Source organism: Passer montanus, unplaced genomic scaffold (genome assembly GCF_014805655.1).
Source record: "Passer montanus isolate IOZ18808 unplaced genomic scaffold, ASM1480565v1 scaffold42, whole genome shotgun sequence".
In the NCBI taxonomy this organism is placed as follows: Eukaryota; Metazoa; Chordata; class Aves; order Passeriformes; family Passeridae; genus Passer; species Passer montanus.
The window spans coordinates 2,299,861-2,327,811 of NW_024369041.1; the positions used below are offsets into that span (position 1 = coordinate 2,299,861).

At 44.3% G+C, this 27,951-nt stretch overlaps 3 protein-coding genes across 8 annotated transcripts in view; 1 reads left to right on the forward strand and 2 right to left on the reverse strand.

Annotated features, from left to right (window-relative positions):
• Positions 1 to 567: 567 nt before the first annotated feature.
• Positions 568 to 5,711, reverse strand: ADIRF (adipogenesis regulatory factor). 2 transcript variants are annotated; one of them, XM_039719680.1, is made up of 5 exons: positions 5,599 to 5,711; positions 5,369 to 5,449; positions 3,628 to 3,868; positions 1,997 to 2,059; positions 568 to 1,115 (listed from the first exon to the last, which is right to left on the reverse strand). In XM_039719680.1, the coding sequence occupies exons 3-5, from the start codon at positions 3,686 to 3,688 to the stop codon at positions 1,009 to 1,011; spliced, it is 231 nt and encodes a 76-aa protein (XP_039575614.1). In that variant the 5' UTR covers positions 3,689 to 3,868; positions 5,369 to 5,449; positions 5,599 to 5,711; the 3' UTR covers positions 568 to 1,008. The 2 variants fall into 2 exon arrangements, with proteins under 2 accessions (XP_039575614.1, XP_039575615.1); XM_039719681.1 differs by having other exon boundaries at positions 5,193 to 5,603.
• A 5,162-nt stretch (positions 5,712 to 10,873) lies between these two features.
• On the reverse strand, positions 10,874 to 26,994 carry SNCG (synuclein gamma). Of its 2 annotated transcripts, none has more exons than XM_039719592.1 (5): positions 26,379 to 26,994; positions 21,407 to 21,448; positions 20,405 to 20,532; positions 11,944 to 12,021; positions 10,874 to 11,249 (listed from the first exon to the last, which is right to left on the reverse strand). In XM_039719592.1, exons 1-5 carry the CDS (start codon positions 26,497 to 26,499, stop codon positions 11,220 to 11,222), a joined length of 399 nt encoding a protein of 132 aa, XP_039575526.1. In that variant the 5' UTR covers positions 26,500 to 26,994; the 3' UTR covers positions 10,874 to 11,219. The 2 variants fall into 2 exon arrangements, with proteins under 2 accessions (XP_039575526.1, XP_039575525.1); XM_039719591.1 differs by lacking the exon at positions 26,379 to 26,994 and adding an exon at positions 21,583 to 22,698 and having other exon boundaries at positions 10,879 to 11,249.
• Positions 16,059 to 27,951, forward strand: part of MMRN2 (multimerin 2) — a 39,230-nt gene continuing 27,337 nt past the window's right edge. For 3 of the 4 annotated variants that reach the window (XM_039719583.1, XM_039719585.1, XM_039719586.1), the window contains exon 1: positions 16,059 to 16,193. The gene's annotated coding sequence lies outside the window, so the exon portion shown is untranslated. Of the gene's footprint in view, positions 16,194 to 16,775; positions 16,876 to 27,951 lie in introns of all 4 variants that reach the window. The other variant, XM_039719584.1, reaches the window with a different exon arrangement.

A 27,951-nucleotide genomic window follows, 5' to 3' on the forward strand; every position in this document is an offset into this window, starting at 1 on the left:
CTAGCAATGAGAAACAGCCTGAGGCTGAGTTAAGAGCACTTACTGTGAGTGAGTGGATATTAGTGCCTTCTGTTGACAGAGGCAGCACTAAGAGGGCATCCTGTCTGGCTGCACAGCCTCTGATTGCCCAGCAAGCAGCAATCTCAAATAAATATTTCCATCTCCTAGGCAAGAAGATTGCCCCCTTGCCTGTGTGGCAATAGCTCCATCCCTGAACAGGCCGTGGCTGGCCGGGGTTTGTCCCCAGGAGATTTAACAGGAGATGTGTTGTGGGAACTGGAAACAAGACATTTAGATGGGCACCAGACGTCCAGGAGAACGGAGAAGGGGTGGACACCACGACTCCGTTCACTCCCAGACACCACAGGGCTCCTCTGCAGGGCAGGGATGTTGGTTTCCATCCTTCTGCCAGGCTGCAGAAGGGTTCAGTACTCCCCTCCCTTCCCGTGACCTCACAGGGCTCTGAATCAGAGAGCAAAAGGGATTAGCAAGACACTGTGCGATCCTTCACTGAAAACCCCAGCAAAATAACGAGATTAAACAACAACATGATCTAAGTAGGGGAGATCTTACAGTACCTTTATTTATCTTAATCTAAAAATGCAGAGAATGGGAACAAACAAACAACTGACAAGAAATATAACCCCAGCCTAATTTTTGATTATTGGAAGAAGACTCAGTTTCATCACATGATGTTCTGGTGTCCTAATTATGAACAGTTTCACTGACTTTGTAAATACACTCAGCAAATGTGGCAATAATCACTGAGCTGTTGTAAGAGCAGGGCAACAGCATTGCTGAAACCTTTTCAGCCACGTTGGCAATTGTGAGCAGACATGCATTTTTTCTATGTAAAGGATGAGAAGGACCTTCTGTCTTAAAAAGTTGTATTTGCAGAGAATGAAATTATCCAGATATCAAACAGCTTTCATTTTTCTACACAAAGAAGTAGGTAATAACAGGCCAAAGAGAGATTTATACAAGCAGTACTGGTGACTTGAATTAGCATCATTTTTTGAATCCACATTTTTTCCCAAAGCCAGACATGGCTTCTGCAGCCTGTCCGGTCACTTTTTCTACTCCATCTTGTGCTGTCTTGGAAGCCTTGTCAAAAGCTGCAAGAGAGGGAAAAAGATAAGCAGAAATTTGGAAAAATGCAACATGGTTTAATACTTACGATAGAAGAGAGGTGTGAAAAATATTAGACTATAAAAAAGGAGTGATTTATTTCCAAAAAAGATTCTGGACATTTTGCTGCCTCCTCATCTAACGTCAACAGCTGCCCAAGCCTGCCCTTCTTGTCACATCCATGGAGCTGTGGAAGCTGTCACCTCTAAGGGGATACTGCCAGTGCATCTTGGCTTTCATGAAATTGAAATATTTTAGACCCCAAAATTACAATTCACCCCTCAAACTTAGAATCTTAATAAATTATTAAAAAAAAAATCAGTCTAGATTTTAGTTTAACTTGTTCTCAATGCCCAGCTGCAAGATGCCAACACTTGCTTGACAACACCTTTTCACCTGCAGGATCAATAATGTTCAACCCCAGCTGCTGCCCCAGCAGGTGCTGGGATCCAGTGTAGGGCTGGACCTGGACAGACCCCTGCTCTCAGGGCTGGGGTGGGGGGAGCAAGATGTAACACAGAGTTACCCAATCCTCTAGAAAGAAGAGCTGTCCCCACAAGTTTTCTAAACAGGAAGCCAATGTCTGAATGCTGTGCATGAGACTTGGGGGCCAGGGAGGGTCAGCTACAGTCTGCCAGTACATGTGCAGAGCTCCTAAGCAACAGATCCTGAAATCCTTCTGTGAGATTTATACAGGTTGCTATAAAATCATTAAAGTTGTTATAAAATGTTAAAGGTCATACAAAGTGGTCACTGAAACCAAGGACTTTCAGGCTGAGAACACCTGTGGGACAGAAGAGAATGAGCACGGGCCGCTTCTGGCTTGTGTTGAGCTGCTCCGTCTTGACTTGAACGTCATTGCTCCTACCTTTCTGGCCTGCATCTGTTATCTGGTTGACTGCATCCTGAGTGGCCTGTCCCAGTGCGTTTGCTGTAATTAAGGGAAAACAAAATCAAAATCCTTTCCAGCCGTTCGCGTTTCTGGTTACGGGAATTCCGTACGCCAGTGAGCTTTCTGCACGCCTGCAGCAGGCTGTGCCCCTGGCAAGGGCCCGGGCTGGTGCAGAGCAGGCTGAGGCTGTGCCCTTCACAGGGCACCCTGGGCACTGTGTGCTGCCACAGCAGCTTGCTCCGAGATTAGCACTCACCTGGCACCCACGGTCAGCTGAGCAAATCAACGGCAGATAAGCAGGAGATAAGAAAAGATTAGCAGTGAGTCGGAATGATGACATTTAGCTGCAAGCTGCTTATTTAACACTACACTTGCTTTTATTGATTTTTCTGCCTTATTATGCTTGGGGTAGGTTGGCCATCTAATGTGCATTTTCCCTATGCGCTGTCTGGGACTTGAGCCTGTTCTAAGACAGAAGCAAGTGCATTAAACAGAGATGGACAGGAGAAAGGAGATTTTTACAAACAAGATATGAATAGAAGAGGAGCAGAAACTGGAAACATAACAGATCAACTCCAGAACATGAAACATTAAAAAAGTGAGATGCCTTGCAATTGTAAGATAGCTGATAGTTTATGAAACAGTGAAGTGCACCCTCAATGGCAGGAGTATATTCAGGATGCAACAAAGACTATTTTGTTTTCCAGAAAGGGGCTCTGTAATGTTTGTGGGGCTACTACACATTTGTCCCCAGATATATGGAAACTTTCTGTAACTTCAGTATAATCAATGATGTCACTCATATATTTCAGCTATACAAGGAAATATTTGCAGGATCAGAATCCAGAACCATATCTGATCAAATTACACACTACTGGGAAAGAGCAGCAGGCAAACATGGTAGTGAATATACTATAGAAAGCTACTATATGCTGTACTCATTTTGAGATTTTTCATTTCAAGGAAAAATTTTTATGCTTTGCATTGAAAAGTTGGTTTCCAATGCCCAGTGCTAATGACAACAGTGCTCAGCCTTAGAACATGGGCATTGCAATGACAGAAATGTGCATACAGGGTTTTTTAAACCCTGCAGTCTGGTGATTACTGCAGAAGAACACAACAGAAACATGTCCTACACATTACAAACTATCTATTGCAATCAATGTCGTTACATTACCAGAAGACACTGACAAGCCAAATGTCAAATGTTAATCAAAGCTTAATTCCAACATACTAAAAGGAGTGCTGATTAAAAGCCACTTGCAAAGCATGAAAACAGACCACCCTGATCAATGCAAATGCTAAATACAGAAGGCTGTTATCACCAAAAAAAAGCTTCACTGCTCTAAAAATATTAAGTTTAACATTTTGGAGAGTGATAAGAGTTGGAAAATGCCCAGGAGCCACAGAGAGAGAAGTGGGTGAGTGGGTTGAGGCAGCTTTGAGAAGAATGGCTGGCCTGTGGTCTTCTCCAGGTGATGGCCAAAACTTGCAAAGTGAAGAAAAGAGAGGAAGCTGTGTCCTGCTAGCACCGATGCAGCCATGGTTTGTGGTATTCAGCAACTAAGCCCCCCTCTAAATATACAACAGTATTTTATCTTTCTTACCAGCATCTTTTGCTGCACCTTCAGCTTGTTCCTTCAGTCCCTGGAAGCTTTTACTCGACATTGTGGCTTCTGACACCTGTTAAAGTCCTCTCCTTCGATAAAATGGAGCGGCTGGTGATGTATAGCACACTATGTGATAGAGTCCTGACTTGTTCTGGTTTTATACATCTGCCAGGAGACCTGCTGATTCTTTTGGGGGTGACTGGTACAATGGGTGGAGTTCAAATGTGAAGAATGACAGCTGAAAATAGAGAAAAGCTGTTTATTTACCCTCCCCGATGAGAGGGTGTGCCCAGATTGAGATTTTTGCTCCATCACACTGTCTTTGTTAATTTGTGCTGTTTGTTTTTTTAATAACCAAAACTGCAAAAAAACCTGTTCCACCATCACAGGCAGAGGAAAGCCACTGAACTGAGATTTACAAGTGCTGGAAAATTACTGAAGTTCAGTGTGTGGCCATGGCCAACTTTTGTCCCCGCCAGGCTGACTTCCTTCTCCTTCCTTCAGTCCCTAAGCAGACCCTCATGAGAACAGAAACCAGCCCAATTTTTTTCTGTTCTTAGAAGTTGTAATCAGAACCCACTTTTCTTGTCAGGTGGGATAAGGTTAGATGGTGAGAGCTGTGATTTATGCGTATTTTTTATAAGAAACTGCTAATCTGGTCATCTTTCCAGTTGCCTGCTCAAGGTGGATTGCAAATCCCATCATCACAGAAGGCCTTGCCTGGCTAAGGCAGGTAACCAGTGCCAGCACTAGCAGCTCTCAGGGGAAAAAAAAAAAAAAAAAGCCAAATTAGCAAACCCACATTTTCCTACTGTGGCTTCTTTTCATTCAGTGTGGTAAGATTCTTTTCATTCAGAAATTATGTTTAAACTCACTTCCTTTCCTAGCATTACCACATTAATAAAAGTTTCTGGCTTTAACCTCTGGCAGTTCCCAGGTTTCCACTAGCCTTTGGAGTTTATATTTCCTGCCATCCATCCCCAGTACAAAGGTACTTTGTACAAGTAAACTATTGGCAGAGTCAGGAGCCAAATGGCTCTCTGGCTTTGTGGAGTTTGGGTTCCTCATTGCCATTTTCTGGGGTACAAAGTGTCTCTGTTCAGATGGCCACACTCATACCCATATTTTTCTTCCTGAGAAAAGATTTGTGTTGGTAAACTGGCACAGATGCCACAGATAAACCAGGGTGGGTACTGACAGTTCTCATAAGTTTGGGACTTCATTAGTACCCAAGTGAGGAAGAGTCACAGAAAACAAGGTTCTGAGTATTCCTCTGCTGCTCCTACTCCGCCTGTCATTTCAGAGAGCTCTTGTCAACTTTTGCACCACTCCTTTGTTATTTCAAACAGCAATTCTTTTTTCCCCTCAATGGGTCAATTAGACTTTTAATTATAAATTCACAGCAGGTATGTTTTTCAATTCCTTGCTGATTTCTTTCCTGGAATGATTTTCTTACTTGAATTTGCAAAAACTCAGATAAAAGGACACCCAGTCTTGTGGGGCTCTGGCATTTTTTGGAACCAAATCACTAACAGAGACCTACTTATTTTTCTTGCCCAAACCTGAGAACATAGCCACAGCAAAGCCAGGCCAAACAGGTGGATTTCAGCTGTTCTCAGTCAGGTAGATTAACTTTTGTGTGGAGTGTTAGTGAAAGGAAGGAAGAAGCTCTCTGGAATCCAGCCGGCATCTTGTCACAGCTCAAGAGAAGATGTACCCAGGCTTCAGCAGCAAATACCTTCCCGATGGCCTCCCAGCTTGTTTGCACTGCTGGGTTTTCAGTGCAAGGGCCCTGCAGGTGCTGGCTGGGATGGTCTTCCTGAAAAAGATACCAGGAATTTAGGAAAGCATTTAAAACCCAAGCATGCTTACATCAAGCATTAAACATGCACCACATTAGAGCAATATTTTATAGACTCCTAATCGGTTCAGGTAAATATTGCTCTCTAATTCTGTTCTAATACCTACCTAGATTTCCCCAGCTCCAACTATTATTCTTCCAAGTAGAAATCTCTGTTCAGCATTTTGGACTCAATATGGGTGCCTGATCTGTGTCACTGCTTGCTTTACCTCCTGCTTAAAGAATTAGGCAGCATGAATTCCTGAGCAAAACCCACACTGCTGACAGCATGGCAGCATGACTCCTTATCTAATGTAATCTTATCTTTAGCATTAATATAATTATCCTGATTCCATACTGAAAAAAAGGAAAGTGAGCAAATTACTCTTGCCCAAATTGGCATGGCATGATCATTATAGTGCAGCCCAGAGCAGAGGGAAGAGGGACATTTGCATGGTATTCATTCCATATGATGGTACCAATAATCTGTGCATCAGGTGGCAGGCTAAGTTACAAAATCACAGCAGAAAATTAATGGAATATATTGCATAATACTTATCCACTCTGTGAGTTAACCTCACTTTTTAGAAGACAATAGTAAGCCTTTTGAACTGATGTTAGACATTAATTAGAGTGCTTAAAAATGAGGATTTGAAAGGGCGGGAAGTTAGTTTGGACTTTTGCTCCTTTCAGCTCGCAGTATCTGCTGAGACTGCAGGTAGAAATCCTGGTTAATGCCAGCTGGGGCAGGTACCACAGTGCAGGCAGAGCCACACACCAAGGTGCCCATGAAATTTCAGGCTATTCCAAAAGTTACTCCACCTGGTAATGCCAGGGTGCATCACTGACACTGGCCAGGACCAGAAGCCCAAAAGTGTCAGCAGCCCCAGCAGCACTGTCTGCTCACCTCTGACATGTAACATGTCTGATTCCCTTCTCTGTGTCTGAGTCCTTGGGCTTTTTCTCCACATTCTGCACCTTCACAGCCTGCTCCTTGTGATGAGCAGTTATTTGTGTTTGGGGAAAAGAAACCCAAAACTGATTCCTTAAGTGCTAGGAGTGCTTCAGAATCCATGGCCCTGGAAATAGTTGGCAACAACAAATACAAGGCCCAAACAGCTGTGAGTTAGATCTAAAGCACCATGGGGAAATTAGAAATTGTTCTGGTTTTCTTTCCTTTCACACATCTTCAGTGGCAGCTTTGAGCACCCTCTCATATATCAGTGACATGAACCCTTCTGCTCTATCACCTGATGAAGGTCAGAAGTAATTAATCAGAGCTACAGCTTATGTTTTACACATGAAAATGGGCAAGTGAGGTTAATTAAAAAGTGTTGAAATTTATATGGGTTTTCTTAAATTTTAATTTTACCAGGGTTATAGATAGGTGTGGTGTTCATTAGCAAGGCAAATGCAATGATGTGTCAGGGCCAAAAAGTTCTACACAGATCACTCCAGAAGTTTACAAAGTGTGCAGTGTTCAGCATTCATGGCTGCTAGAGGAGGCTGATATTGGTGTGGAAGGGATGTGATGTTTATGTCATGAAACGGAATTGTTTTAGGAAATGCAATGGTTTGCTCATAGACAATTATTGTAAGTCATTTGTCAGTAATTTAGGAGATCACACTAAATTTGACCTTGTTATTTCAAACAGCAACCCTTTTTTCCCCTCAATGGGTCAATTAGACTTTTAGATATATATTCACAGCAGGTGAATAAAAAACTAAAGTTGTTCTAATTAAGCTAAATTAGCTGTTTGGTTCAAATATTGACATACAGTACCAGGAGAAAAGTAGGTTTAACTGATTCTTCCTTTACACGGGTGGTAACATCCTCCAGGAATTATCCATCAGCTCTGCTTCAAAGCATGAGATCAACGTAAGGCCAATGCAAATGGAGTTCTTTACCTTCTACTTTTTCAATCTTGAGGTAACATCCAGGTGAAGTGTCATGTTTCTACTGTCATCTGGAGCATCTAAAACCATCCTTAAATACTGAGACTGCTATGGATGCTTACAATATCCTGCAGATTAATGATGAGAAAAGACAACAAAAAAAATTGTCTGGTCTTTAAGTAAGGCTAAGAAGATGAGAAAGGCTTGACTCCCACCTTAAAATCTGGCATGGGACTGGGGAAATAAATAACTGGTCCTATCCCAGGAGTGACTGGCTGGGAAAGCTGAGGCTGTGAGCTGGGATATAAAGTCTACAGGAGAGCTGTGTACATTTTCTAGGCACACTGAGAGCAAGGAGTTCTGTGGCTCTGCCCTTCTGGCACACAGTTGTGCTGCCCACCCACATGGGCTTAGTGGGAGGGGAAGGGTGGAGAAGCAGAGCTGCCTTGCATCCTGGGATCCACACAAAACAGCAGTGCCAAAGCTTGACAGAGAAAGTCTGTGCTGTTTCAAACTCGTGTGGGCAGGGGTTTGTCTGATATTCAGAAAGTGCAGTTTTGATTTGAGCTTTTTCTGCTATGCTATTAACAGTATGGAGTGTCTTCGTGTGATTTGGTAGGGTTTCAGTGCATTTATGAAACAGTTAAAGCGAGTTTCAATGTGTCAAAGAGGTGAGAATGTGATTTTATAGAGGACAGTATTATAAAAACAGCCCTTCAGTTTTTAATTGGGTACTCTGTGAATTCAGTTTTAGGACATGCATTATGCAGACACAAAAATAGGACTTTCAAATGAAGTGGGATTTTAAGTGTATTATTACCTGATTTGCATTTAAATTAGTGGAATGCTGTTAGGGATATTCTGTAGAGAGCCACTGCTTCCTCTCCTTCATCCCAGACAAACATCTTTGAAAAATCAGGCCCTGCATGCCCTTCAGCCCATGGCTAGGACATAACTGGGGGGAGCTCACAAAGGCTGTGAGCTCTATCAGAACAAATCACTCAATAAAGCTTAACTGCAGTTTTACATGGAAAGGAAGTTTTGCTGTTACAAGGGGAAAAAAATGGTTTTCAGCACTTTGTTGGTCACTTGTATGGTGAGGTTGATGCAAGACTTGGCAGCAGCTGTTCCTGGCTGGTTGGATCCCCTCAGAGGTCAGAGTGCAAGTGCCCACAGTCCTCACTGGGGACAGATGGTGACCACACTGTGCCTGGCACTGGGTGCTGTCTCATCACAGTGGGATTAAGTTAACAGCCTGTGTGATAGTGGTATCACATGTACAAAGTCCACTTCAATAATTCACAGGGCGAGATGAGTAAAAGAAATTCTTGATTGCACAAGATCTGTCAGCAAAAAATAGTTTTGCTAGTGGCTGCTTCCCTCAGCACTTACCTGGGGCAGGGGGTGCCAGCAATTCCATAGTGGAAGTACCTTCTCCTGTAGGATATTTCTGACACATCACCTCCATCATTCCACTTTTCACTTCCATCACCTCTCATTACACTTGTCTGAATACTCATTGAAAGCACAGACTTCCTTTCGATAAACAGATGTACAATAAAGTTTAGTTGAATAATTAATAGACAATATTTTGTCTCCTTAATCAAAGACCCTTCTACTTCAAAAGAATCAAGTCCTCACCTTTCTTACCTCTGACAAATGTGGCTCAGACCTCTGGCTTCTGCTCCCCACAGCTGGGTGACAGCCAGTCTGAGGAAGGGACAGGGAGGAAATAGAGGCTCACTGAGCCATTGCATGGGCACAGCACTGCCCTGTTCCCACTCACTGACACAGGGCACTCGTGTGGGAGGAAACTGCATGTCCTGGTGTCTGTCTCCAAGACTTGGAACTGCCTGTGCCTGGGCCCCGAGCAGTGCTGTCCCACGTGAGAGGCAGGCAAGTGCAGAGGCACATCTGTAGGAAATATTTGGACACATCTGTAGGAAACATTTGGACACATGTTGGCCAGTAGTCAAGCAGTGTTTTCAGTCCCACAGTTCCAGATACAGCTGTGTAGATACTGGTAAAACACTTTCCCTTCCACAGGGAAGGAAACACAGAGAGCTGCGTGCTGCTCTCCCAAGCAGCCATGCAGCTCAGTGTGGCAGAGATGTGGCACAGCATTCTCAGCTCAGTAATTACCATTCTCTCCTGGTTTAAGCCCTTGGAACCAGGGGGAAAGCCTGCTTGAGAGATGGGCATTTGGGGAGCAGCTTACTGATCCTTTGTTACAGCCTGCTCCTGCCTCCCATGCATACCCTACATAGTGAAGGCATTCACCTCCGAATTTTTGCAAAACACTTTTTTGAAACACACTTTTGTTTGTATCCCCATTAAGCAAAGCTTTTGAGCAAAAGGTTTTTCTGTCTCTCTCTAGTGAGCACTGAGAATAGACTCCAGCCTCCTGCTGCTGGGCATGAGTATCTCTTTATGTCCTCTTACCTTGGCCTCAATTTTAGTTACTCTGTTTAATTGGCAGATACTTGCAGGACATCAGAGGAGAGTATGCACATATCAGATACATCTGCCTTTGAAGGTCCTTTTACCTCTGCTAGGGCTCTTTTTTTCTCTTTCTATATTGAGATCAAAGACCCACTGGGATGAAAATCCTGTTGTCTCTGCAAGGCAATGCTTTACACATACTGTTATGCCTGAGAGAGGCTGCCAGCACACTTGCTAGATGCTTCCATGCCACAGCAAGTCTCTTCTGTAATACCTTCCATAGTCATCATCATTTAGCAGCTTAATGAAGGTTACTGGTCTGATTTTGAAGCAGTTTAAATCTCAACAGTTTACACTGGCTTCTCCTGGATTCGTGGGTGCTTTTCCTGCAGGTAAATAAAAGAACTCATTTTTATATCCATACCTTCTGATGTGCTTTAAATGTAGCCCATTATTCACAGCAACATTTTCCTGCTCTCTGCCCTGGTGAATGTGGAGGGTCTCTGCTGCCCTCACTCAGCAGCCTGACCGAGTGCTGTAACCGATACCAGCTCCGTGTTCGTGGTCACCAGGAGGTTCTCCTTGGGCACCTGCCCTGGCACTCACACATTTCACAGCAACCCTGGCTGTCCCTGCCAGCAGCAGTGCAGTTCTGACCAGGTCACTTGGTGCCCAGCATATTTCTTTAATTACCTTCTGGCAGCTTGTTACATCCTGATGTCAGGACAGCTTTCTGGTGCAGACAGAATAAACTGAGCTCAACATCACTTTCACATTCCTTTAAAAAGCCTCCTTTCATCCAATATCACCTCTACATTCTCTCTTAAACATGGCAAGTATTTAAAAAGTGAAATATTTGTTTTTCAGCCTGAGAGACAGAAAGCCAGCCTACCTACAGTACTGTTTTCAGAAATAACATTTTTTTGTTATTCTTAATCTCTTACAATACGATTTAAGGCCCTTACAGTTTTGAGTACTCTAATACTGCACTTTTACAGGAAAAATGCATCAGTCTGGAAGGATCCACATCTAAAATGTGCAAACAAAACTGACAAGACAAAAATCTTGTTCAAACACTTTTTATTAGTTAAAAAAAAAATTCCACAATGCCTAGAGATCCCAAGTGCCAGTGCATATGGATGCAAGACACAGATTTGTGAGTCCAACCAAAATATACAAAGCAACTGGGAGGCCAGGAGGGAGGATGGGAAAGACACACAGCCCAGTACACACCTGCACGTTACTATTAGAGGAGTCTGGCTTACATATATTGTACAACTGGTTTATGAGGCAAGTGCAAGACTACAGAGCTGGATGTAGTTAGTCTATGGACAGTGGGAGTTTCCTGTTGTGGTGACAGCTAATACTTCCATGTATGCTCTTGGAATGGCCTCTTTTGAGCAAGAATTCCCTAACTTGATGGATCACCTTCAATTTCACCCTGTGAGAGAAGACAAGTAAGAAAACAGGTAAATATTTCAGCTTCAGAAAGGCTGAAAACTGTGGGGATTGGGTGCATGCAGTACTTGTGGAAGGGACAGACAAAGGCCTGAAATAACACTGAAATTGTAAAGGAAAGACCACATGAGAAGCGTTTGCCCCTGTTGTCCATGTTGGACAAAAAGTCATCCTTGTTCAAGAGCTGAAATTGGCCCAGAGACAAACTTTTGACCCAGGGCTTCAAAAGAACATTGCAGGTATAACAGTTAAAAATTTAAATAAACTAATTTAAATACAGAAAAATCTATAGAAGAACCTAACTCATTATCTAAATCTCTTCTAAAGCAGGGCTGAAAACAGGAAAAAGCTATTCCATGTAATGACAGAACTGTAGGACAGCATTAATATGTGCAGTTACACCCCAAAATCAACCCAAATCAGGCAACAGTTTGCAATCTGCCCATCTGTCACTCATGGAAAATTCCTAAGCTAAGGAAGTGGTGAAAATGAGAACAGAGGAGCTCAGGTTTTTGTCCAACAACCCAGGAAAGTGGGAGCAGTGATGGGCTCCTTGCATGGCAGTTCTAAACCACAAGTGGCGAGGGGCAGATTCTGCCAGGGGGAAACCAGGAACCCAGAAGGGGGCCGGGAGGGGCACAGGGAGCGCAGGGCAGCGGGGCCGTGGCACCACTCACCTCTCCTGCAGTGCTTGCCGGGGCCCCCTCTCCCTCCAGCCGCGGCTGCTCCGGCGGCTGCGGCGCTGCCAGGTCCTCCTGCCAAGTCACAAGCAAGATGTTTGTCCTTGCTGCCACATGCACAGTCATCACCCTAGTCTTAGACGGGCTGAGCGAGAAGGGGGTGAGCATTACACAAGCAAAATAGCAACTTTCATAGATGGCAGATACTGCTTGAAATCCATTTTTGTTGCGAAGCTGGTTAGAGTAGATGTCTATGAAAAAGCCAACTCAATTTCTTACAGTCTGGTTTAGGGTCTTTTTCATACAGAAAATCAGCTCTTTCTCTGTCATTGAGACCAGAGTTTTGACCCCATCAGTGTGAAGAAATTTGGGAGGAACAAATAAATTTATGTATAGCAAGGCTATACCCAGCCTTTCCCCACATTATCTTACCCTAAACACTCATTGCACAGACTAAAAGTCTGTACTGTGGTGCTGTTAATGTCATGCTTCAGAAAAAAATATCCTTATCAAAGGATAAGATTTCTTTTTGAGTCCAAGCATTTATTTAAGTATTTTGGGCTCTTCTAGCTACTTGCCTACCTCTTTCAGCTATCTTCCTATTCAAGAAGAAGAGAAAAGGTTTCATTACCAGGTAATTATATTAAACACGATTTGGCTGCATGGGAAGAGAAGACAAAATCCTGACCATACTGGATGTGCACAGGGGATGGACAGAAAGCAGCAATGCACCTGGGTGGAATCAGTCAGTGAGAGTAAGGGGAAGCAGAAATAGCAGGACCTCTGTAATTTTAGTTGAGTTCACCAGAGGACTCAACTAAAATTATAAATCTTCTCTGTTCCCTTTGAGTACACATGCCCAGAAGCTCCCCTGAATGACTCTCTTCCCACATGAAGTCAGGCCCACCACAGAGGGAACCAGAGACACATTTATTATGGAAAGGAAAAGTCAATTTTGCATGGAAGGCAAAGTTACGAATGTCAACATTTTGGAAACACAAGGCCACCACTTTGCTTGGTGCTGCTGCTGATGCAATGCAAATCCATGTCCTGGCCAAACCTACTGTAAACAAAACTTTATACTCCATGTGTTTAGGGGACTCTACTTTTCCTTTTCACACATGTCCTTACTTTCCTATCCAGTCTCAACTGTTCTCATCAGGAGGATAACATCCCTGTGATGCCTGCTGCTTTTTGGATTAAATTTGGGGAAAAAAGGTGATGTGAAGTAAAAAGGAAAAATAGATGGAGTTTCATAGACACAAGGCAGAGCCCATGAAAATTTAATCTGGAAATCGAACTTCAGATCCATGTGTGGCAGCAAGGGGAGCCAGGAGGGGGAAGCACTGCAACCTGGTTGCCCTACCTATGGGCTTCCTGCTCTCCATGCAAGCTGCTGTAAGATCAACCACTGGAGGCAGAAAATAGCCAAAGTACGAGCTGCAGCCCTGTACTGATGTCTGTCACAGCTGCAGGCATTCCTTCATCTCCCTGCTGAGACCAGAGCTGATTGTTTATGAGAGCACCATGTGCTGCAGGTGTCTCTAGATGAGAAGCACAGTGTGACCATCTTCTCCTAAGGAACATTCTCTTAACTTGCTTTGCATTGTTGGCTGAAATGATTCTTGCTGGTACCAGCCTGAGCTATTTTAAGCAAGCCCAGGAAACCAAATTACACCAAACTGCACATCATGGAAGCCAGTTCCTCCTGCAGGGAGACCTGCAGCTCTTCAGGAGAGGCCTGCTCTGATGGAGCTACTCGGTCACAGTCTTTCTGAAATGAGTCAGCTCTCCTGCTGCCAGCAAACAGCTCACTGCTCTGAACTTATGGACACTTATGCAGCCTCAGGATCCAGCCTGCAGCTTTAAAGCATTTTACATTTGCATTTACATTACACTTTGCATATCTACACCTTATAACTCTACAGTGCACATTAGGCCAAAGCAGGTAAATAGCCTCAAATTGAATTTTGAAGCTTTACAAACAGATTTTTGACTATTAGGTGGAAAGGAAAGAAACTTCCAATGGAAGCCGCTGACAACAGCTGCAACAGCAGGTATTTCATAGTGTTTTGCAGGTGGAGCTACCAACTGCTGTGTGAAATCATGAAGGTCAACCAAAGACAACTGCCTAAAGTGCTGAGCTGCATTGGGAAAACTGGGGAACAGCTCAGAGTAACACAAGGACCAGTGCAGTGCACTCCATCTTTCCACAGGGTATGACCACCTATTGTTCCTGTGGGCAGGGAGATTGGCTCTGGTAGATGTGGAAAGAGTCCTGGGAGAGAAACACCTTTCTCAGGACCACCCTTGGGACACTGTATCCAAGAGCAAGGGGTGGGCTGGAGAATCCCTGTTCAGCTTTTGTGCTGCTTGCTGGGTCCCTTAGATCGTGCTCTCTGCCAAGACTGCTCCAGAAGGCTAAAAATCAACCATCTATTTTTAGAAAGGGAAGCAACTGAGTTTCTGGAGGGTGTTTCTGTGCTATGTTGGAGGAACCAGCACAATAGCAGGATGAAGAGGTGTCAGGCTGTGTTAGGGATGGCGCTTCACAGCCTTTTTCTCACGCGCTTCCACCCTGCCCGGAACAGGGAGCAGGAGATGAGGAAGGGCTGCATTCTTCAGCTGGGTGTTACCTGGCTGGGGATTTCAGGCACTGCTCAGGAAGACAATACCCAGAGGAGGACCAGGTGGTGTAGGGGTCTCCACTTTGGACAAAGAGCCAGAAATTCCTGGGCACCAGCTCCAGCTAAAACACTGACTCACAGAACAATGCTGGGCAAGAAAGAAGGGGTGAAAATCCAACTTCCTTGGTGGGGGGGGCAGAAAGAGTTTTGCCATTCCTGTCAGTGCTCATCGCCTCATTAAAAGAGGTAGCATTTTCTAAGCTAAAGGCATGTTGAAACCATGAAACAATTAGTAATGCTCCTCCTGCTCTTAAAGGGAGAGCCAAATATTTCCCCTCAGAATTTACATACTTTCTTAGAAAAAAGTATTTTAAATGGAAATAACATTAAATATTTAGTTTGCTATGGGCTATGTTCTTCTGGTTTTGAATCTTTTTTTGCTAATGAAGAAAGAAAAGTGAAATACTTGAACATAATAGCTAAGTGAAACACAAGGCCTCAGAATTCCTTCCAAGAATAGTACACAAGTTTTTAAATATTTTGTGTGTTTAGAAATATATTTTATCTAGAACATATACACCACAGTAGATTGCTATATATTATTGTGTACTAATATGTACTATGCCAAGAATAGTACACAAGTTTTTAAATATTTTGTGTGTTTAGAAATATATTTTATCTAGAACATATACACCACAGTAGATTGCTATATATAAAATACAATATTTTGCTAAGGTTATGAAACAGAGGTACATGTTCAGCTATCACTAATTAAAAACTCAACAAATTAAGTCCTGCCATTTAAAAAAAAATTTGCTGTGTAGTGGAAAGGGATCTTAAATAGACTGTACTATGGGCTTCTGGGTTCAGATATTTTAATAAGTTGTTTTAAAAAATGATTTTGAAAGCCCAGAAATACTGGAAGAAATTAATTACAATTCAATTCTTCACATTTCTCATTTTCACAGGTTCTGTGAAATTCCCTTTTTCAGCTCTTCAGCAATTGACTTGTCCACTGTCTGAGTTCATATATGAAGTAGAGTTTATATTTTTGTCTATATTTTCTTGTAGACCAGTGGGAGTTTTGCTGCTGTCCCCAAATATTCAGACATAAACAATCTTACTAAGATTATCATCCTTATATCAAAGAGAAAGCAGTTCAGATATTGGATGCTGGAATATACTCATCAAATCTCAACAAATTCAGTAGCAACCAAGATTTCATTTTCATAATCCTCATCATTATTATTATTGCTATTATTTCAAGGCTGAAAAGCTAGAGAGGTTCACTGGCAGCCTAATGTGCTACAAATTCAAGGGCCCTCAAAGGGACATCAATTGCATAAGGCAGAGAGGTTCAGCCTCCTGTAGTGCTCTTGACCTTGGGTGCTGGGGCAAACACGATGCTGCCTGGCAGCATCCCCAAACCACTCCCTAGGAAAGCCTCAGGCAGCCTGGCAGGTCCTGTGGACGAGCTGTCCTGGACAGGTTTCAGGCTGAGTGCTCAGAGTGATGCCAACAGCTCTGACTAAGGGGTCAACCCTTGATTAAAGTGAGTGGACCCACCAACAGGACAGACAGAGGGGAATGCAGGATTCCTGTCTTACCCTACAAATCCAGGTAGTCTTTTGTGTTGGCTTTGTTTTTATCCAGCTCACAGCCAGACTCTCTGAGAGTCTCCTGGGACTGCTTATAAAAATGATACGTATTTAATGTATGTCCTATGGGATTGCAAGGGTACAGCCTTGAGCCATGGAGCACATCCATGGTCTTGTAGGCTTTAAGGCTTCACCAATGCCACTAACTCAGCTATTTTGCATGGGAAAATGTCTGCCTGAATGCACTAATGTGACTGAAAGGGGAAAACAGAAAAAGTGCCTGTAGGCAGAGTGCCCTACTCCACACTGCTTGTGCAGTCTCCCGTGCTCCATGACATGTGGAAGGATGCCACTGGGATGCATCACTGCATCAGCTAAGTACAGGGAAGCTTGAATACAAAGGGGAACAAGTTTCAGCTATTTATTCTACCTAATTGTTGGGTGGTTTGGCTTTGATTTCCCTGCTCCTCCTGCTAAGCTGCTCTGCTTTTGGTGGCTTCTCAGATGCCCTTGGTTGCTCTCTCATGGCGGCACTTGCCCAGCCCAATCTAACTTGGACAGGAAGGTCACTCAGTTTCTGCTTCTAATTCCTTCCGTGCAACAGACTGTCTCTGCATCGGAGGCGTTGCAGGGTGTAAGTGAAGGGAATTAAGGCCATGAACAGCAGCCTTTCCCATTCAAGACGTGCAGCTGTTATGAAAGAGGTGAGCCATGGCGTGGGTGCGGCCCACGTGCCCCAGATCAGGTGCACAGAAAGGCTGTGATGCAGAGAACGCGCCCAGCGGTTGCACATAACTGACAAATGCTCATTTAATTAATGGGCTGAAGGAAAAAAAACAGATCAGACCCAATTCAAAGTGACAGAGTCATGAACTGACAACTAAATCATAAAAACTCACAGGACAAATAGATCTAAGGGGAAGATTTAGGTGGAAGGTGGAGGGAAGCATCAGTTATTGGGGAAATTGTTCCAAACCCCGAGGGACATTTTGAGAGTGGGAACAAGCCCACACCATGGGCTTGTTCCCAGCCACGTGGTGTCTGCATTGCAGCAAGCTCTGTGCTGTGTCATACAGACGAAGCATTAATCCTCTTGTAAGACAGGGATATTTAGTGGGTGGTTATCTCACTGGAATCTCTTAATGTCCACCCCAGGGATGGGGATGGGTGCAAAGTCACAGACAGGACACACTACTGACTGGTTTAATTCCTTTTTATATCAGAAAAATTGTGGAGGGTTTATAATCTCTTAATTTGATTTTTTTTTTTAGTTGATACTTAAAAGCTCCCCCAGAAGAGTAAATTATTTCTTGTACTCAGCAGTGACCAGGTCAGTGCCAAAGCCCTGTCAGGCAGTGCCAGCACAACTCAAGGCTGCTCTCATCTGGCGCTTGGCACCCCTCCATAGGTGTAGGGTTACTTCAGCCCCATTTCCTTCTGCGTGGCTCTGAGTGCTCCCCCAAGGACACTGAGGAACAGCAGACTGCCAGGGCATCCACATTTCAGTGCCTGCTGTGATGCAACAAAGGGCTGAATTCTTTCCCATGGCCAAAGTCACCATCTGATAGACCTGCACCCCACGGCTATCCTGACCAAAACCCTTAGAGTAGCCCTGTCTTTCCTAATGTGTGCCTGCTACTGATCCCAGCTGTCAAATGCACAGACTAAATGTCAGCGAGCTCCCTGTAATCGATATTCATACTGGCAATGGCCAGCTGGGAACATGCCTTCTAGGCCACTGGAGTCCCCAGCCCCAAGTCACCCCGAGCACTGCTCAGTGTCTTGCATTCACAGATCCCTGGCACTTTGAACACAGCCCTTCTATAGCAGGGAACTACACTGGAGATAGTTGAAAACCCAAATAAGATGTTGGCAAGTGCTCTGTGCAATTAGAAAGAGGGAGGATACTATGGAGCACAAGCAAGTCTCAGGACTGGATGCTCTCTCAAACTTCTGGGGCTGAAGTGCTTGTGATTATTCCAGGACTGCAGGATTATAACAGTGGATATTCAGTTTAAACATTTAAAAGCTATACATTATTACTCTTAGTGTATCTCCAGTGGGTCTCCCTCATGCATTACAGTGCCTGGTACTGCTATTGGCAGACTCTGGATGTATTTCCATTAGCAAATTGTGTAACATGATAGGAACAGTTCTGGAGAAAAACCAGCTGGTGCTGAGAGTCCAGCACAAGTCCTTATACTCCTTTCAGGGCCCCTCCCTCTGGAGCAGCTTTGGCTCCATGGCAATTATCCATTAGCAGTGGGCATGCAGTCAATGTGCATGTGGAGCCCAATCTTCTGTGTCTAGCTGGATCTAAAAGGTGTCTAGCTACATGCTAAAGTATGGTGAGTATGAATAAAAGATTTGCACCAAGCTGAACTAATCCAGCAGAACAGATGAACCCTCTTTCACAGAAACAAATGTTTTTCCTGATTTTTTTTCTCCTGTGATTTTTCTTGTTTTTCTCCTCCTGTTTTCAGTCTGCTGCCTCAGCACCTCTGCTGTTTGGCATGATGTATCCAAAGCAGTTTCCTGGCTCCATTTAGTCTGCCCTTTGGCATGTGACACATCCTAATGCATTATTTCTTAATCAATCTCCATTTTAAGTGTAAGCAATTGGGCATCAATGGAAGACATTGGAATGACAGTTCAGATCCTCTCTGGAAAACCTGCACTGGTTTAAGCTCTGAAATTAGGTGTAAGCTGTAGCTGTCAGTCTTTGAGGTGGGGTTCTCACTTAGGAGGAAAGGAGAAGAGGATTGCTGCTGCTCAGTCCCTGCTGGAGGGGAGACAGCTTGCTATCTGCAGCAAGGATTCCTACCATCAGCAAATTCCTCACTCTCCTGGGTCAACCACCCCACGGTCAGTCAAAAGGTAGGAAGGGGTGATCTGGCCCCATGGAATTAGGAATCTCTGTTTGCACTCCTGCAGCCTAACTGCTGCTCTCTGTGGGAATAGAGATTAAATTTATCCCAAGGGTTTAGCAGAACTCCTGTATCTGCTCTTTTCACATGCTTTCAGGAGGACATTTTGCCTCACATGTAGCTGCTGTTCTCTTTTGTTAGGCTATTCTCTCAGGATTTATATGCTGTGTAGAAGTTTTGTTTCACATCACAATGTGTTTATGTGCAGGTCAGGAAATTAATCAGCCGACTATCTGAACAATTAAAACGATTTTGGCCAGCCTGGCTTCGCTTTGAGTTTGCTGTGACTCATAGAGCTCATGTGGCCATCAACAGAACCGATCACAGTCTCTGAAGAGAGGAAAGAGAAGGGCTTACCAAAGAGCTGCCAAGTATTGGCCTCGTGCTGTACAAATGGGTGCTGTTTGTTACCAAAGCTTCTTCTCTAATGATCAACACTGCCTTCATCTAAGGAACTGTTCTGCTCCTTCAGACGCCCCTTAATCCCCTCTCTTGAAGCAGCCCTGTTGGTCAAATTAGGCTGGAGGACAGAAGATGCCTTGTCTGAATCTGGCTTAATCCGTACACAATTTGGGTCACACGGTCTTTTATCAATAAGCACTTGGTTGTCAAACCAGCACGAAGCAGAGCAGCAGGGAGAGGCTTTCTGCTGGAACCAGGCTGTGCCTGGCTTGCTGCTGCCCTCTTCTGCCTCCGGAGCTGCCTGGCCAGGGCAAGCCTGTGCATCCCACCAGCACAGCACAGGGGTGAGGGCAAGTGCAGGCTCCCGTGCCTTCCCACTCTGCACATCCCGGAGCTCTGACTCAGCCCAGATGCTCACTGCAGCCCACACACATTTCTACTCAAGTCCCTGGGAAAAATGCTTTTCTACATTCATAAGAAAATGGGGAGCCAGACTGTTGCCAGCAGTGCCCACTGATGGGACAAGAGACAATAGGCACCAAATGATTAATGTGTCTAACTGAACAGAAGAAAACAAGTCTCTTTTTCCTGTGAGGGTGGTCAAACACTGGCACAGGTTGCCCAGGAATATTGTGGAGTCTACTTCCATGGAGATAGTCAAAACCCACTGGGACAGTCCTCTCTCACTGGCCCTAAGGGGGTTGGACTGCATGATCTCAAGGTGTGCCATTCAAACTAAATTATTCTGTGACTATATTAGGCATTATATGATAATATTAAGTATTATGCAAAGCAGATATTGTTGAAAACCTTTCATGAAATAAGTAAAACCATCAACTGTAAATGTTTGCAGGTTAATCCAAAGGCTCTTCTGTCCTGCCCATCATAGAACAAACAAACACACCTTTTTTACAACTCCTGTAGTGGCCACAATGGTCTCTGCTCCTTCTACAGTCTTGTTTGCCACTGTGTTCACGCTGGCTACTACAGCTTCTCCCACCACGTTGGCCTGCTCTTTGGTCTTCTCAGCAACTGCAGTTTCAACAAAAGCAGAAAAGTCAGCAAACTAGACACTGTCAGAAGGCTGCCAAATTCCCTGGGATGACAAATGATTGCATTGATGTAAAAGAAGAAATTAGCCCTGGTGCAGTCCTTGTTTGGATTTTTTAGATGAGATCACGTCTGAATTTAGATTGTGTATGTGAGGATTTTTATCTGGCACAAAATGCTGCTTAGAAAGCAGCACTGCAGCCTGTCAGTCTTTGTGGGCAGCCAGAGAATGAAAAATTCACGGTCAGATACTGAGAGACAACAGTGTAAATAAGGTATTTTGCATTGCAGACTGTGCATGACCTCTTTCAGGTTACTTTCTGTTTGATTTAATACCCCTTGGCAGAAAACAGCAATAGTTATGAAATCCTCCAGGGAAAGGATCCATTAATCTTCCTTCAGGACAGTCCATATGGCTGCTCCTCCTTGGAGTTGGGGATACCCTAGAAGGGACCTTTAGGTCCCTGACTCTGCAGCTGCCTGACAGGACTGTCCCAAAGACCACAGTTTTGGCCAGACAGGATCTGATGCAAGTAAATCCTCTCTGTGTTCTGGGCTGTGCACCTGACATTGTGAAATGTCTAAATAGCTGTGAATCATCCCAGTCTGCCAAGTAACCTGCGTTACACTTTTTCTGACCTACTCTACTGATTAAATATTTTCTCTCACCCATGTCCACTGCAAATGCCAGACCCTGAACCATTGCTCCTGGCAAGCAGCCTCTACTCATCAGTGGGAAGGTCAGACAGATCAATGGTGTCCCACAGAGACCTCCCACTTGGCAGGGGTGACGGCCTTCCCAAGAGGTCAAACAATCACCACAGATTTCCACATCCCTCTCGGGCTGTGCTCTTACCTGAGGTCACACTTTGCACTACGCCCTCCTTGGTCTTGGTGCCTGTGGAAGGAAACACAGCCCATCAGTGCTAGCTGGAAATGACACCCTGATTTCTGCACACAGATGGTTTCCTGCTCTCAGGAAGTGCAGTGGGGAGCCAAGGTGCTGCTGGTACCTCCTGCTCAGACACAAACCATTTGTAGAGTCAGAAAAGTGAGCAGCTTCCCTCCCCAGTAAAGCCAATGAGTATCTCTGTGTTGAGAGTTGGAGAGCTTCAACAGCAAATTCTCTGGAGATGACTAGACCTGAAAAATCTTGATTATAAAAAATTGTTCCTGCAATATTTCCAATTTGAGCAGTTGAGTGGTGGTAAATCAACTTTAAGCTAGTTGTAAAATGACTGTAAATAAAATCACCTGGTAACATCTCACCTACCTCACTCTTGCAAGACAAGAAGTCACATCCATGACTTGCCCCTACCTTTCAGCAGGATACTTGGCTGCAGTGGTCATTTAAAGTCTCATTCTATACCACTAATAAAGACTCCAGAGAAACCTGAGACTGAATTTACAAAACCACTACATACCTACTACTGTAGGTACCTCCTACATACCTACTTACTAGATTCACTCACAGTTTGGTGCCTCAGTCTAGGCAGTAAGTGCCTGCTCACAGCAATGCACAGAAAGCAGATGGTTTTATCTCAAATTATGAAAATACACCACATTTATGCTCACATTGTAATTTATCTTGCTGTTCTCAATGCAGAAAAGCTAACAGGATGTGAAGGCATTCTGTTTGCAACACAAATAGCCCTGAGGAATAATTAATCTCTGTGATTTTCCTCCATGCTTCAAGTGACAAGCTATATATCCTTTGTACTTGATACTGCTGCAGATAAGTTAAATCATATGGTAGATGGGCAGCCCTCATGGTAACTAGGTGCTTTACACATTGAAAAAAATAAAGGATCAAATTTATCTCTCTTGAAAGTTAAATAAACACAAGAAAAAATATTCCACTGGTCCCACTTTACTGTATATTGCAAATCATCTGCACCTATACAGGTTCTCTTCAGGTTTCCCATACTGATACAACAAAAGGATTTCTATGGCCAACTATCAAAATGATAAAAATGGACAACAACCAGGCAGATTTTTGACTCCATGATAGTGGAGCATCCATGAGTGTGGTGGGAGAAACTAGTCACAAACCACAGCTCATTCTCATTAACAGCCTGAGAAACAAAACAGGTGCAGTGCCCTGATAACAACAGCCCAGCTCAGTTCTGTTTTGCCTGATTCATGTTATGTATTTCTCAATTGTTGATTTATTTTAGTGGTTGCAGTGTTTGCCTGGAGCAGAACAAAACCGTTCAACAATATGCCCTCAGCATTTCACTCCACCCTGCCAAACTGTCTTAAAGGTCAAGAAATGAAATCTGTGTACCTTTAATTTGTTACTGCTGTAAGCTACAGTTCCTAGTGATGCACATCATACATGTGTACTGCTGTGAACTGGATTTAATAATGGTGCCCGTGATACACAAACATGAGCAGAAGCACAGCACGCAGGTCTCAAGCCACAAATGTGAGCCCCTGAATGGGCCAAACACACAAGGTTCAGTTCAGACACCCTCCTGCTTTGTTTTCCCTCCCAGTAGCATTCCAAGAAAAGACTGCCACAATATCGATTTCACATACAAGGTTGTCTCATATCAGACTCATCCTCAAGCTTAGCCCTTTGCTGGTTTTTGGTCAAACAGCAGTTGATAGGTAAGCAAAGTACATGATTTGCTGTACCAGCCTTTCATGCCTTTGCAGTTTTGCAGTAAACACACTTAGTGAGACAAGAGCTGCAGTTTTGTATGTTCTTTGCCAGACTTTTAAGGTGACTATCAGGGCACAATAATTTTACGGGGAAGAGGAGTGAGCAGGTGCTATACTTGCGGATGGAAAATAATTCCAGAAAGGAGGGATGCAGATAGGAGAAAAACATCCAAATCCATTTCGTGACAGAAGCAATGTCATTGGGAAGAGTCACTGCTGCAGCCTGGGGAGAGCTCGCCTCATCTCCCAGCCCAGCCACACCCGATGACTCAGGCTCCCATCCATTATGCACCGCATGAAACCCGACCTTCCGGCGCACACTCCTGCCAGCAGCCCGCAGGTGCTGATGCTGATTGAGCATCAGGTGATTGCTTTCTGTTGAATCAGAAAGCAATCACCTGATGCTCAATCTCATTTCACTCATTAGTCCTTGCCTGCGGCTTGTGTACCCAGAATTAAAAGTTCATGCATCCTGCCTCTTCTGAGTCATCCGCAAGTGCTTTGGGACCACCAGGGTGGGACCGAGGTGGTGGAGTGCTGTGCCCTGGAGAAGGTCTAGAGTAGAGAGGGATATTTTGATGTGCATTAAGTCCTGCAGGAATCACTCAGTTTAAACATAGCTTGGTGTGTTGGGGCTTTCTGCAACACACATGGTCGAAAATCATTCTGGAAAACTAGAAGTGCATTCTTTGTTGAGGCTTCCTGAACTATAGCATTAAACAGTATTAATGATTCAATACTCTGATGTGGCTTTGCATTAAATTCATTCATTAACTTCAGCATCGCTTACACTCCTATTCAACCCAAATTTAAAAAAGAGAGCCCACTGAACCAACTGCTGAATCCACACTACCCATGCAGGGATCTCCTGACACTGGCACACTCAGAGGCTGCTAGAATTTGGGGAGCAGATGGTGATTTCACCAAGCACAGAGGTGACCCATGATACAGCACTCCTCCCTCTCCTTTCGGGCACTCACTTCTCTACCCCACAGGTTCAGCAAGGCCAGTGGCAGGGCAGGGGCACTGCATTGCAGGCTTAGCACAGGAGGGAGGCATCTCCTGGCTGGCTTGGGCTGTGGGAGCTGAACCTGTGTGGATCAGAGGGGGAGTGAGGTGGCCACAGTGTCCCAGTGATGCTGTTCATTCCAGACAGATGCCTCTGAGTGAGCATTGTTTTCTCCTCCAGGGCAGTAGCAAGTGACTCACCAGACAGGGTGGTTGTGCCCAGACATTTGGAATCCTCCTCAGAGAATCAGCAATGAGTTAACACAAACCTGAATAAAAGTCAGGGATCCATTTCATCCATCCTAGGATGGCATGGGGATTTTGATCTCTTTCCTGATGTTCTCAAAAGACCCTTGAGGTTCAAAACAGCATTTTTCTCCCCTAGTATCCAAAAATTCAAGTCTCATCACCTAATGCTCTAGATGAAGCTGCTGGGATGGGGCTCTGCAAGGGAAGAAGCAAGGAAGGAACAGTTCAGATCTCTGATTTACTGTTCATGTGGCACAGTGACAAAAGGCAGCATGAACAACATACTAATCATTCCTGTTTTAACCTATATACCACACCTCCACCTTCTCTGGCTATTAAAACAAAACCTATTTTCTGAGCTAATCAGCATTTGGTCTTTACTTTTCCTGCCTGTGAAAGACTGAATTTTCCCTAAAGGGCTGAGCTTCCCAACAGGAACTGAATCAGGCCAAGGCAAATCTCTGACCAGGGCATGACAGGGCAGGAACAAAACCAACCAAACCAATAAAAGGAGAAAGCACTTAATCCTCACCTTGATCCTTATTTGAGTTTTAGGCTCATAGAAAACTTTATTGAAAAGGTTAGAATCTCCTAAAGAGACCTCTTGGCTCAACAACGAAAACCAGGTCACAGTATGGAGCTGTACAACGTGACTGAAAAGAGATGTGAGAAATTATGTATAAAAACTCTGAATAACCTCAACACAACTCAGATCTGGAAGCAGGTGGAGCAGTAATGATGCCACAATGTGACACCCACATGTGACATTTCTTAAACTGGTGTTTCACTTACTGTAGTTGGTTTAGTTGTTTACAGGAATGCTGCTTACCTTTTTTTCTTGTGGGTCAGCTTCAAATTGAAATGTGAACTGTTACATCCATTCATTTCCAGCATGTCAATAATTAAGTACTTAAAAATTCAAAATAAAAACATTACGAAACCTGCTACATACAAATTTTGTATTTAATTTGTAACGTACAAATACATATCTGTAGCTATTGGCAATAGAGCAGTTTAAATATAGTAGCTAAGTACAGCTGTAGATGTTGCAGTAGGATAGCAGGAAGAGCCTGCATGTAAACTTTCCCACAAAAAGAAACACTCCCAATCCAGCAAAAATAAAGAGCTGTGTGAAATGCAGTAATCAGCAGTGAGATAATCAGTCTTGGGAACCTGAGTCTTTAGTTTGTATTATATGGAATATCTGACCATCCAGCCATATAATTGCATGTGCTAGATAAGTGGAGATAGTGGGTTTCAAGGGTGACCTTGAAAGGGGAGGTTTCAGCCCATTAACTGTAAAGAGATCTCTAGGCAGGACATCAGGCACGCTGTTTTCCAGATCCTCTTCTTTGGGCAAAAGGAATTTGGGCGTCTCTCCTAAAGCAAGATTAATGTGTGCATGGGCAACGAAAGAGGTCGGTGAACAGGAGAAGGACTTCAGGACAAACCCATTTGTTTGTGGGGAAACAGATGCATCCTGCAATCCCCTCATACTAACACTGCTGGCTCCTCTCAGGGACCTCCTCAGTGAGTCCCTCCCAGTGTGGAGGTGAGGCAGAGACCGGCAGTGCCCCTTTGCCTGGAGAGTGCCTGACTCACTCTGCAAGCAATCACTGAATAGTCAAACAAACCTTACACCTGGGCATCTGCTCCTTAACATCATTCTGCCTTCCCTGAAATCGTGGTTTCTACATCTAACTTACAGTTGGGGAAACTGAGGCATGGGGAGGCTGTGGTACCCCAGGTTTACACAGCAACTCTGCAGAGCTCAGGATCTTATCCAGACTTTCCTGCTAGTCACTCCGAAGCTTCAGCCACAATATCATTTCCCCAGACTTCCTCAGAGACAATTTATGCAGCTTTTCATGCTCAAAAGTAGATCAAAACTAGTTCTCTCTTACCTACATACATTACCCCTTCTTTGGTCTTCTCTGCAGCCTCTGTCACTCCCTGCTTGGTCTTTTCTGCAGCAGCCACCACACCTTCTTTAGCAATGGAGAAACCTTTCTTAAAGACATCCATTCTTGTTGCTTGTTAGGGTATTATCTGAGATGATCTGAATGAGGGAGCAAAAGCAGCAAAAAGCACCTCAAGGCTGGGACTGCGGGATGCAGCCTTACCCTCGGCAGATCTCAGCTTCTCTGGCAGGCTCTGCCTTTGCTCTTCCTCCTGTGCTGGATGAAGGCAGTGTGGCAGAGCTCAGAGCCCTCGCTGGCTCTTATTGATGAAGTGTGCTGCAGTGTAGCCAATGCCCGTGTACAGCTGATACTGAAATATTAATGATACGGATCTGCTTGGGAGGCTTTAATAAGGGAGGGGGAGAGGAGGACGATGACAGCAGTAGGTAAGGAGCTGTCTGGAGAATTTCCAGACAGAGAAAGCTTTTAAAATATGCTGCAGTGCTCCCAGTGAAGGATGGTCTCAGTGAAGAGGGAGACTTTAGCAGAAGAGCTGAGTTCCTGAAAGGGCATCTTCCCGAGGCTGCAGCAGGAGCCAAACACCAGCTCTCCTGGGCCCCAGAGGGTGGAGAGCACATAACGCTGACAGTGTTTGTAGCAAACAAACAGGGTCAAGGTTTCTTGGTCTGGCAGCTACCAGAACCCAGCCTGCACAAAATGGTAACAAGAACATAATTTCTAGTAAATCCTGAGAAAAAGGGAACCAGCTACAGCTTGGTGCTCAGGTGAAGTAAGCTTGAGGTCCCACCTGCTATGTTTTGTCAAGTGTGAAGTCATCCTGTATAGACTGTGGGGTTTGCTCAGCTGTATATCCCATTACAACGGTTCATTTCTGAAAAATCAGACGCCTGTTGGGGGAAATCCTGTTTCCTATTTGTTTCTCTGAGTTGTTGTAGACAGAGCCCTGCTCTGCTGCCGCAGAGTGAGACAACATCTCACACCAAGCACCATCCCTCACGTCAGAGCTGGTGCTGCAGAGCACAGCAGGGTGCTGGCTGGGGAAATCTTACAGAGGATCCATCCAGCCTCAAGGCCTGGCTAGGAAAAAATACCAAAACATGATCATTAGTCACAGTTGGAAATCCTAATGTACTTGCAGTTAAACTCAAGTTAAAGTTTTCTGAAGTAGATCCTAAGTGGCCCAAATCAGCTATTGCCCCACAAACAACACGAAGTTCAGTGCTAGCTGTGAAAGCAGTTGCTGGTGCAGCAAGGTGATTTTTAATTTATTGTTTTCCATAGTGCCAGATGTGAAATTATGGAAACCACATTGCATCAGCCTTTGAGCCCAAAGCATGACCTGCTTTGGCTGTTTTTCTGTACCAGGCAAACAGAATATGAAATTCAGAGGCTGAGCTGCATTTTGGAAAGATAGCACAACACAATGTCATGAAGTGCAGTGGTCTGCAAGCCACTGCTGCCACAAGTTATCAGCCTGGAAGTGTCAGATGGGGAATGACAACACAGAAAGAAGTCTGAACAAAAAATGGTATATCTGTACGTACATGCAGACATG